The 12,474-nt window shown below is 47.2% G+C and overlaps 1 protein-coding gene and 1 long non-coding RNA gene across 2 annotated transcripts in view; one reads left to right on the forward strand and one right to left on the reverse strand.

Annotated features, from left to right (window-relative positions):
* Nucleotides 1-10,605, reverse strand: part of LOC139108848 (uncharacterized) — an 87,285-nt gene extending 76,680 nt beyond the window's left edge. Inside the window, exon 1 of the long non-coding RNA XR_011546734.1 lies at nt 9,711-10,605. This is a non-coding gene — a long non-coding RNA (uncharacterized lncRNA). The remainder of the gene's footprint in view (nt 1-9,710) is intronic.
* A 599-nt stretch (nt 10,606-11,204) lies between these two features.
* On the forward strand, nt 11,205-12,137 carry LOC139109076 (uncharacterized). Its single transcript, XM_070667892.1, has 2 exons — nt 11,205-11,703; nt 11,847-12,137. The coding sequence occupies exons 1-2, from the start codon at nt 11,205-11,207 to the stop codon at nt 12,071-12,073; spliced, it is 726 nt and encodes a 241-aa protein (XP_070523993.1). The 3' UTR covers nt 12,074-12,137.
* Nucleotides 12,138-12,474: the final 337 nt, after the last annotated feature.

Consider the following 12,474-nt stretch of genomic DNA (forward strand, 5'->3'; position numbering starts at 1 on the left):
CCCAGTTTGACGTACGCGGGCGTATATATACCGAGGCCTTAAGCGCCTCGCTGTTAGAGACCAAGTTAGCTCGAACGAGTCGGCGGACCGGCAGGATTTAATCTCCGGTGGGCGTGAGGGATTAGTCAGGTTGCCCACACATCCTACAAACGGATTACCGAAGTGTCAATATCTTATGAGACGCAGGATACTATCCTGCGTCTTCCGTCCCGTCTTCCTCCTTCCGAGATTTCTGTGACGCGGTTACGCCCCGCAGTTGCTCAAAGGGAGGCCCCGGTGCACAATGTTTCGCGTACGCAGCTTTTAATTGCATAACCGTTTAGCTCTTTTTGCCGAACAGCAATTGCAACAGCAACAATTGCTTCATTGAATGATAAGTTACGAATATACTCTCATTAAAGCGCATGACTTTAATCGCGTGTATCTACTTTCTCGATCTAGATCTCTACATCTCGCTTTGATGGAACATCCCGACGCCTAAGCCGCGGGCGCTCACGATCGGTTAGATGTTTCGAACGCGAAGCGGGAATCTGTTTTCGTGATTGATACAGGTAGACACGGTGGAATTAGCGGTACAGGTGTCCTAAAGTCTTAAGAAGTCAGGCCGGCGAGGATGCTGCCGGGGTCGAGAAAAGATCCTTCGATCGCGGACCGTCGAGAATGTGAGGAAAGAGTCGAGAGCCAAGAGGCAAGAGCAGGCCTCAAGGCCCAGGGGCTCCGCGAGGGTCCCGCGGAGATCAAACGGGCCGCCTGCCACACGTCGACAGCGGTGCTCATCCGCGGCTCCCTGCGAGGATTCTCTAATCAATCTAATCGACCAAATTGACCCTGCTAGCAAGCGCATATCGTTTCATGCATTATTTTACGCGAGTGAACGTTTCAACGCGATGCATTTCGGGCGTGAGACCGAAGCCGAGACGAGGAGCACGAAGACGACGGTGAAAATATCGCGCGGCCGTAAATAACCGGAAGCTGAAAAAATTTCGGTAAACGATAATTGGCGTCTTAAATTGAAGCGCGAATTTCGCCAATAATAAGACGCTTTTGAGGAAACGCTAATCGCGCGACGAGCAAACCGCGAAAACCATCAATTACAGATGCGTATCGTTCTCGGCACGGTTAATTATGCGCTCGCGATATTTTGCTGACCCGGTGTGCTTCATAATTTTTTCCCAAAATTATAACTATAGAAATCCCGTCCGCTCCCCCTCCGTCCTTGCCGCGGCGGACTGGTAAAAATGAATAATTATTTAACGAGCGGGTTCACGCCGATCTCATTCACGCCGCCGTTTATTCGTCATTAACCGTTTTTCGCGGTCAGTAAAATTGATTAACGCCGATCGGCTGAATTAAAGCGTCGCAATTTATTTGCGCCCCGCTGGGCCGTAATTCGCTCGCGCGAATTTCGAAACACGAGCGAGACAAAAGTCTTGCATACGCCGTGAAAATAAATAACGGAAGCGACTTTACGATTTCCTGTATCGATATCAAGTAAAAAGCTGTAAGTGACATTTATTAAATCGTGCGAATGTTTCTACAAAATGGGTACTTTTAATGGAGAGTGCGTACATCGATAAAAAAAAAAGGAGGAAAAAAAAAAAAGAAAAAAGAAATACAAAAATGGAGATTTCTGCAACGGATTATCGAGATACCGCGGTGTCGACTCTGTAATTTAAGAACGCAGCGTAATAATTAAATCCGCATGGGATCAGCTCGAATTTTATTTCGCGCGTGACGATATGGAGACTTCAACGAAAGGCTAACGTGATCCACTTCCGATTAACTTAGCCCCGGTTTCCAGATAAGGGTGAATTACCGTGCGGTTGAATAACTTACGGGCAAGTCTGGAGTGGAATGGAGAACGAGGGGGCAATCGTGATAGGGAGCACCTCTGGACGGATATACTCGTAGTATGGCGGAGGTGTCGGTCAGGGTATAGGTGTCGGCAGGCAAGCAGGAATGACACGTAGCCTGTGGCTTTCTTATTCCTTCTTATTCCGTTCCTTTAGCCTCGGCCGCCGACGAGGGATTAGCCTAATGGGTCCTGCCCACCCCCCTGTACCACCCCTCTCTGCCCCTCCTGCGCTGCACCGACACACGTGTATAATATGTATATCCGTCCTGATCCCCCTCCCTCCCTCTCTCTCTCTCTCTCTCTCTTTCTTTCTCTCGCTGTCTCTTTTTCTCTCTTTCTTTCTTTCTCGAATCCTCGACGCGAGATCGGGAGAATATCCGCGCGATGAACAACGCCGCTAAGTGATTCACAATCAGGTTTATTGATTGTATCGACGATCGGCGATCGCTCTCATCGGGAATGCGCCGCCGACGCTCACGGGATACTGTTTTTGATGTTTAAGCACACCTCAGCGCACCGGGATCCCTTTTCTCGCGCGCTGCCGAGCCGCTCGCATGATTCGCAATCGAATTTGCAGATTACATCGCTCCGGCTGAACGTCCACATTGTTCGGCCGTCGCGAGTTGCCTCATCGCGCTATTATCAAGCCGCGCGCGAAGAGTCAATAAGATCTTTCGAAGCCGCGATAATATCGGGACGGATCTTTAATACGCTAAAAACGGTGATTTGCATGTTATATCAGAATTACTTCGTTTTATTGGCGTCAGAGAGAAAAGATCGATTATTTCGACGAGCAAAAAAAATTTTCTCACCGCCTGATAATAAAATCTGAGATTATTGAAAACACGCACGCGCTTCCCGACGGAGTTTAGACTCGGCGTTATTTTCACGACGGTCTGTTAAGAGCAGGAACAGAATTTTTGCACAGAGAAACGAGATTAACCGCATTAATTTATTCACGACTTCCCTCGCTTTATCAACGTCGTATCGGGCGGTGATACTTTGTCGCTCCACGGTTCGTAATCCTTATCTCGGGAGGAGTCGCGCAACATCGCGGTTCGAGAGTCGACACATCGACGCGATGAGGAATGCGAAAGGAGTCAGGGAGCGATTTACACGGGGCGAAAAGAAAAAGGACGCAGGGAGCAGAGAAAGGGAGCAGAGGGCCGGACGTCGGGGCTGATATCAAAGCGTGTATCTAATGCGCCGCACGAATCGGCCCGCAAGCCGCAGAATCCGTGGACGCGATCCTTGTCACGCGAGCGTATAATCCTCCGAGAGCGATGGTACATACCCGTATCGTACGACGTGTGTCTTTACGGGCGCGGCTTTGCCCTCGGATTGAATTAAGAAGGGAGCCCGGAGTTTATGCGAGATAATCCTCTCGGATTGATTGATAATTACTTATTCTCACGTTTTACACCCAACTTATCGTGACATCTTTTTTTTCAAGAAGTATGCAGGCGAGCCCGGACCGATCGAATAATCCTGAGTTACAATTTAAAAATATTGTTTTTACCGAAAGCAATTGTGTTAATTTTTTTAAATTATTTATGTGTTTAAAAATCGTACGTAAAAGCTTTAAATCTTAAGAAGCGAAGCAAAGTTTCATCGTCGTCGTCCTATTTAAGATCTTCAAAAAACGCAGGTAATTTAGCAGCAGGAAAATCACCGCATATTTCCGACGAATAATACTCGGCATCGAATTTCTAAGTCTGTCGATATCGAAACAGAAAAAAAAGTCGGCGCGTTTGTACTTTTTTTTAAAAAAAGCCCACCAGCAATGTGGTTTCGAAATAATGAGCGCGGTAGCTCGTTTCATCCTAAGAGGCATAGCTAGCCACCTCATAATTTTAGCGGTCAGGTCAATGGATAGGTCGAAACTGACCACGATGCTGTCAACGTTCACTTGAGGCCTGTGTTACGAACGCAAAGAAATGCTACTAAACGATCTTTATTAAAACGCAGCCAGGATAAAACTAATAATTAAAAAGCAAAGGAAAGGAAAAAAAAAAAAAAAAAAAAAAAAAATTCTATACGTGAAGAGTCGTGATCGTCGATCGATGCGTCCCGAACGTTTCTTACGAATTCTTTATTCCTCGTGTAAGGAGACGAATACATAATTCTCAGAGTCATAATCGAGAGGCGATTGTTTGCGGAGAAAGGAACGGGACTCCGGCAAATAAAAGAAAACTTTGCACCGTCATCACAACTGCCCTTACACGGACCACCAACGACGCCGACGCGAGAGATCCGTGTCTCTTGGAGAGTACCCAGCGCGGCCTAATTGTAGCGGTCCGCCGTTGTACCGGTGAAAACTGTCATCGAGATCGGTCGCCAACCCTCGTGCCGACTACCGGTCTCATCCCTCTTCCTCCCTTCAGCGTTTCACACGCACGGCGCGTATACACGGGCGTTGACAGGAAGACAGACCGTGGCTCACGGATGTCAACCGCTTCGCAGGCTCATTGTTGCCGTTTTGAGGGCATTTGTTACCATTTAGGGGACCTCACACACGCATCCCAGGGACCCCCATGAGCGGCGGGAGTGGAAAGGTGGTACCAAGAGAGGGCTAGATTTATAACCTACGGAGGTGCGGCACCTTTTCCTCCATTCAACGGTCGATTCGACACGCGGAAAGCAAAAAGGGAGGGCGCAGGAAAGCGGCGACGATCTACATGCGACAATCGCGCTGCGACTAGCGCGGCCGGTGATCCTCGCGCAGACTCCACCCCGCTTTAAAGGCACGTCGGGCCCACCGAATGTCCGCATTATATTTCCGAATGGCTAGGTGTAAACGTCCCACTGAATACTCGATCTCAAATCCCTCCCATCTCTGATCGCTAGGCGCTGACGACTTTTCGACGAACGCGGAGCGTCTCTAAATCTGGCCTCAAGCCTCCAGCGCTCTGTTCTTCGCCGTTAACAATAACGGCGCGAGTCATTTTGCCGCGTTTACGGTAATCTCGCGGCGCGATCAACGTGTTAATCGTGCAAAATGACTTGGTACGGCACGCGGGACGACATTACGGCGATTCGCGTACGCACGATCGGCGACGGGACGCGCGCGTACACGCGTGCACGAGCGCAACGCGCACGCAGCGGGGATGCTGACCGGCACATTTCTGGATGACGTTGCTACGAATGAGATATTTGCTCTCGACACCGCGGGACCGGCTCCCTCCCCCTTCCTCCCCGTAATTGATTACACGCATCTTTTCACGCGATCTATTCACGGGCCGATCGGCCGCTTTTCATTCTCGTGAGGCCGATATTGATTGTGCCTATCAACGGAACCAACCGACGACGGGCCCGAGGCGTGCACGCGTGTAATATAGGCGACAGGATCGCCTGGAAGTGACGCTAGTAATTCACCCGCCGATGCACGTAACATTTCGTCGTTTGTCGAGAGCGCCGGCTCCCGCCCGGATCTTACATCATCGCCGAATGAGGAACGACGGCGGAGCGACCGAACGACAATAAAATGTAGAAGAAAAACGCGGGATCACCTTCGCTCCGGGCTCGAGGAGAATAATTCATAAACCCGCCGAATTCAATGCCCTCTCGTCGCGCCGGCGGATTCTTATGTAAAGGAGCCCTCGGGGGGAAGCGACGCGAAATGAGAGATGCGACGCGAGGGCGGCCTGGCTCGGATAGGTCGAGCCCCGGTCCGACGAGTCTCGGATTTGCGGCTTAATTACACAGCAGGTCGTAATTGACATTTCCAGGCGCCGACGCGCTAACAGGATGACCGCGCGCGCGATAAAACAATGGCGTGGGCCGGAGCGATAATCTATAAAGCGTTTCATCAAGCGCCCGCCCCCCTGTCCCGGCGGAGAGCGCATTCGTTCTCTCATTACAAGTCCGACATATGGGCACCTAAACGATTGCACGCATATACACACACGCGCGCATAATACTCGATCTTTTCTACCTCCCGCTCTCGAGCGGCCGTCTTTTTTTCTCTTTTCTTCCGGCCGGTAGGCGCGAGAAGAGGACGAGCGCGCGGCGATCCTGAGAATCGAACGGAGATGGGAGAACCCTCTGAGATGACCGCCGATGTCAGAGGCCGCGCGAAGGAATGCTGACTCGCCGAATACCGCCGCCCTGCCTCTCGAACGTCCTCACGGGAGAGGAGAACACCTGGCCGCGCTCTATGCCACCCTTGTCTCCGCCAATGCCGCGGGAAAAGAAGCCGGCCGAACGAGCCAATAATGATAATTGATAATTAGTCGCCCTGACGTCTTCGCCGGATAAACGCCCGCCGTTGAGGGACTAACGCTTCAACAATTCGAAACAACGGCCGCAGGAATGTGAATTAATACCTCGCGCCGAAAGAGACTCGTTATTATTAATTGAAAAGTTCGGATGAAAATACGTGGCGTCTAAAGATGTTTCAATTCTTAGAAGGTTCTCTAACTTCGACTACATTCACGGAGAGCGTGGAATCAAGCAATTTCTATCATTTAATGCAAAGATACGATCTCGAGGAAGCTATTACAAAACGAATTTTTACGTCAAGAATTTTACGGAAATTTTAATACTCGTCGGATGTCTGTAGATGCAAAAAAAAAAAATAAAAAAATCCTGTTCGGCTTTTAATTCTTCTATTCTTCAGCATCTTTTACGATACATTTGCGATTCACTCTCATCTTCGCTTACTCGAGAAAGGAGTACGAGGCCGAGGTCTTCGGTGCATTTTAATCGCGCGGTGCGCGCCTTCTGGAAAGTCCGAGATAAAGGTAGTTACGTGATGAAGTGACCTTTTTCCGGCGACCGTCAAACGGCGGAGGAGCCCCTTTGGCGGCGTCTTTGGCGGCTCGTCCACGTTCCTCCGTATGACAAACGGAAGAATAGGAGAATAGCCTGGAGACAAGTTGCATCTACAGACAGTAAAAGTGGCGGAACCTAGGTTTAAATTCCTGTCACCGGCCTCGTCGTTGCCGTGCAAGTGGCGAGGGAGAGGAAACGATGAGGAACGTCGAAAGGTGTCGGTCGTTTTTACAGCGCACCTGAAGACGCGCGAGATAACTGTCAGTGCACGACGATGAGCTTAATGACTCCTCGTAGTTCTGTCTGTCTCGTCGATACCGAAACGTGACGGTCGCTTGTCCACGAAATTTACACTTCTGCTTCACGATTAAAAAGAGAGAAAAAAAAAAAAAATCTCACGAAACGAGCGTTTAACGAGAAAGTATTTCCTGTTAATCGATGCGAAATTTTGACGGACGCCGAAAAGCAACGGAAAGGCCTTTTGTCTATTTTTGCTGAAAGTCCTCAGACGCTATTTAAGTTTGACTAGATGCCGACGCATCCGCCTCCATATGCGCAAAGGCCACGTTACGTTTTGACAAATGTAACGCTGTACAATAAATAGAATGGGCTCGGGCTCAAAGGACGGCCGCTGGGTTTCCCTGTACACTCGAAAGCCGCAATCCCACCGCCGTTGGTTTCATTTTTCCGCCGGGCGAGGTGAAAACCGCAAGAAAAAAGAACATCCCCCCATTGTCCGCCGGCAAAATTCGGGACAGGTTCTACTGTACGCGAGGAAAATGGCAGGTTCTTTCGAAAGATATCTGTCGATCTTGCCTCGCGTGAATTACATTCCCACAAACGCCATAGAAAAGGAACGTCAACCGAGTTTAGTGGCGAAAGACATTAATTTAAAAGCTCGACTGTGAAATTTATTTTATTTTATTTTATTTTTTTATATTTTTTTTTTTTTTTGGTCTTTTGTTTCTCGATAAGTAAAAATAGAAATTTAATCGCGCACGGATCACACGCCGTAACTGAATATATTTTATGTATACCCACTCTAATTAAGCGGTTCAGTAAATTTTTACAAATTTCAAGCTGCCGTATAAATCTCAAACTTTACGTTGAAATCGTATCAACACACGGATCCAGAATTTTTCACGTTATATATTATTTAAAGATAGGGAAGTTAGATCTTTTCTTTCCTCTGCAAATCTCCGTACGATTCAAGGAAGAGATCTCAGGCGATCTCAATTGAACGTTAGCTCGTAAAGCGCGGATCTCGAACGATCGGCTCGAAAAATCGGCTGAACGGCCGATCGGCTGGCCGGCCGAACGGCGTAAGAAATAGAATTACTGTCGTCGCCGTTTAATTCCGCATCGCGAGATCGACGATAGCGCGCCCGGCGTAAGTAGGCGAATAAAAGAGCGAGCTTAATCCCCGTTTATTGTGCCAGGGTGGATCGTCGGACGTCACAACAACTCGCCACTCGTTGCCGATCGTGTGGCCCCGCGCGCACTCGACCGTGCGAATAAAATCGTGCGCGAGATTAAATGTTATTTCGATACGGACGAAACGGAGACGTAGCGAACAGCGGGGAGAGCACGGCGTTGTCCGACTTGGATCGGGACAATGGTCCACGGGAACGCTCGATTGACCGACAATGGGATGATCGTGGGACAATACGCGAGGGAGTCGACTTAGGAGTAAATATTTAGCAAAGGTCTGGTCAGTTTTCACCGGTACATCTTTGCATATACGTGTTTGTGTATACATGTCTACGTTTCTCCGATTTGCCGGAAAAAAAAAAAACGCACGAGCTGCCGGTTAAGTTAGGTTCATTCAGCCAAACAGTCGTCAATAGCAAGGTAAAAGCATATCGCGTGGAAATGTTTACGAAACGAAACGCTGAATGCGAGGGATATTGTGAAAGCTCATAGGATTCTTCGAGGAAGATTTAATTTTAACTATCGAGTGATCGAGCCCCCGTGATATTTAGAGAATAATAAAAATCCCGGGGAAAAGAAAAACAAGGATCGATTACTAACGAGATGCATTTGCGAAGCTTCTTCAAGTTGTTCGCGAAACCGTCTTATGTAACTTTTCTAACGAGGAAAACATTTTTATCGAGAGAGAGAGGGAGAGACCATTACGTCATTGACGGTTTGACGTTAAACTCTTCACGGAGCAACTAATCCCGCTGAAAAAACTGGCCGACCGTAAAACATATCAAAACTATGAGAACGAGGAAAGATGGCGGTGAACACGGTGGTAATCATTGCTTGCCTTTTACGAGCACTTTATGGATGCTTTAATGACTGCGGTGTACGCGGTATATACATACGTATGCAAAACGCATAAAGTTGTTTCGTCCAAGCAGATAGATTGAAAGGAAAAAACCAGAACGTCAGAGTTTTTATTATATTTCACGTTAACCGCATAAATATATCTATCAATTTATTTACTCGCGATTTAAATAGCGAAATAAAAACGTAGAAAATATTTTTTTTAATTATTATTTTTTAGACGACAAATTATGAAAATTATCTAATTTAACGAGATGTGTGTTGGAACGTCTCCGAAAATATTAAGTGAAAATGTCGTAAGTTCAATCGTAGGAAACAATTAAGCCATAGGAAATACGATGACTGTGCGGAATAGCCGTCGTCGGATACGGGTATTATACGAATGATGATCGTCTCATCAATATACCATTCAAAGAAAGAGGCGAGTTCATTGGCGATGCAACGGCGCGCGGGTTGAGTGACAGAGCGGCTTTTTCGACGATTTATCGATTAGCAGTGACGGCCGTTTTAACACCAATTAATAATCATCACAAAATTTAAAAGTTTGCCATTATTTCGGTATCGTGAAAAACCTCTATTAATTAAGTTTAATTATGAAAAATTTCCCAATAAGTCATCCGAAGTAAAAACCTGAATTTTTTCTAATAGTTTTTTTTTTTTATCTTTTAAATATGAGTAAAAGAAATCATGCGCGCGCGTCATTATATTAAAATATTAATTAATTATATTAATTGTTTTGAGATAATTATAATTGAGTGATTTACGGCCAATGGTGTGTTGTTTGTTTACTTACATTTGCGTTTTCCAGTTAGGTTAGAGTAGGTAGGTTATTTTCCGTTTGTCTGTCCGTCCTTCCTTCTTTCCTTCCTTCCGTCCGTCCTTCCTTCCTTCCTTCCTTCCTTCCTTCTTTCCTTCGGTCCGTCCGTCCGTTCTTCCTTCCTTCCGTTCTTCCTTCTTTCCGTGGCAGTATCCTGAATTATCCTGACGTCTCGTAACACTCCAGATCACTGGACTCCAAATCACTGGACAGTATATTACACTAATCTATTTTTTTTTATATATATAGTCAATCACTATCACTAGAGAGACGAACGCCCGAAAAAATAACGGTGGATTATCGCGGCGATTAATTACGATTAAAGTTAGAAGCCCGACGAACAAACAGCTGTTTTTTAAAGTTGCACTCTCGATATACGTAGCGTTGCACACTTCCTCCGGATCTTCACTCGCGTCGTCCTCGATCCCGACAAGTAGTTGGCTCCGATCTAGAGCGAGGTCCAAAAGTTACTTTTAATTCTTCGATTAATTCCTGCCGGTGGAATAAACGGCGCGGAGAATTTGCACCCACCGGCGAATGGAATGAGCCGCATTATGACATGTTCCTCGCGCACTTTATTGTCCTCAAATCCTTCAATAATCACTTAACTGAAACGAAATGATATTCTCGGCCGCGACGGAAGAAGACGGGCAAAGTGCGAATCTCACGCGCCACTGTAGCAATCGCCGGAACTTGCTGAATGCCGTTGAAGGTGGTGACGAGTGCAGCATGTTGGCAATACCGGACGCGCGGCGCAATTCACGTTCGACGCTCCCCGCGCTCCGTTTGCGATGTAACCTTAACCGTTCCGAACACTTTTCCGGAAGCCAAAACAGAACCCAGAGCGACGAATCAAATGATATGAGTACAGATAATGATTACCCGCTCCCGAGTCGACGACGTCGACACGTTTTTGTATGCGGGAGCGTCCTATCCGCGACCGAAAATACGCGAGATTGCGGAGCGATTAACGACACGTCCTCGCGCCCGGAGCTCCGCAATTAAACTAACATGGCCGTTAGAGATTTCAGCCCTTGGGGGAAAAGAGAGAACCGAGTAAAAGAGTGAGAGGGTAGATAGCGTCTATCGTCAATTGCGCGGTCTTTCTCGCGAAAATAAAGAACAGAATGAAAAAAGAGAATTCATGCCAAGTTCTCGGAAATGCCGAACTCGATGTTTTTTTTATATAGAATCGTCACTTTTATGATTTTTAGGTCGCTGCGGTGACGACTCTGATACGGAAAGCGAACCGGGCATTCCGTTAAAGCGTAAGCAACGTAGAAGCAGAACTACCTTTACCGGAGAGCAGCTCGAACAACTGGAAGCTGCGTTCCAACGAGCTCAATACCCGGACGTCTACGCCAGGGAGGAATTAGCTCAGAGGACTGGATTGACAGAGGCGAGGATTCAGGTGAGATATCTGAAAATGTAACGAACGCACACAGAGACGCGCATATCACAATAAAAACCATGGTTATCGTTAAATCGATTCCATCGAGAAGGTACAACCGTCCAAGGTCATGCGCACCGTTTCAGGTGTGGTTCAGCAATCGCAGAGCGCGACTTCGCAAGCATACGGGTAGCATAGCGCACTCGGTCGCGAACCTGCCGTTGACGCCCTGCCAATACGCCGCGGCCGGTCACGAGCTCGTTCAGATACCGCAGGTACCGCAGATGCCAGGCGGAATACCGCAGGTCCCAACTACCTTGCATCATAGCCCGACGACGCTGCACCAAGCGCCTGCCAGCGTTCATCAAATCCCCGGTAGCACCCCCATCGCCCAAATGGCGAGCACGATGGCTCAGGTGCCCACCACGATGAGCGGCGCCCTTCAAGGACACACGGTTGCTATCTCCGGTCATATCGGTTCACTTCCGGCACACGCAGCCTCTGTGCAACTCGCACAGGTATCGACGATGCAGCCACCCGCCGCGCACGGTGCGCCGACGTCGCTTTCGCATAACGCCGGTGAGTAGTTCAAGTCTCCAGATTCTTGGAAAGAGAAAAGGATCGTTCAATAAACTGGACATGCCTTCACGTTCCGAAAATATTACTTGAGTTTTTTACAACAAGAGATATATTAAATTATATATTTTGTCTTGGATCTTTAGGTAACACAGATTGGTCCAGATCGCAGCTTGGCTGGGGACAGTTTAATCATTTTCAGAGCGAATACGGCTCGAGCCATCCCAGCAGTCATCAGCATACGAGTTCACAGAGTACGCAGTCCTCGAGTACTCCAAATACGGGAGCAGCCCCGGACTGGTACGATCAGGGGTATGAGTACGCTCAGCACGCCCAACTTAATTATCACCGTAGCGTAGGTGGAATATTTTAATCGATCGGTTTAGCCGAAACGACTGTAAATGTTGTACATTCTGTGTATATACATGTATATAAATAAAGAGATTCTCTATTAATTACAGATTTTATATAAAATTTACCTTGTATATTTTTAATTCCTTTCCTGAACTGTTAAGATAGCATAAAAAATCAATTTGATTGTAACATAGAATAACTTTGATCGATTGATCGATAACACAACATTATTAATACAAAATTTACTATTCATTAATAATTACCCATTCAAATAAAATACTTAAAACAAAAGAAATTCTAATCCTGTCCTTCTCTTCTTCACTCAGCAACTTAACAAATGTTTTTACACAAACGAAACTTAACGGTGTCGCTTAATAAAGATTAAAAACAGTACAAAAGTACGCACTTGCGGAATAAAAC

This window comes from Cardiocondyla obscurior, linkage group LG16 (genome assembly GCF_019399895.1).
Source record: "Cardiocondyla obscurior isolate alpha-2009 linkage group LG16, Cobs3.1, whole genome shotgun sequence".
NCBI classification, from domain to species: domain Eukaryota; kingdom Metazoa; phylum Arthropoda; class Insecta; order Hymenoptera; family Formicidae; genus Cardiocondyla; species Cardiocondyla obscurior.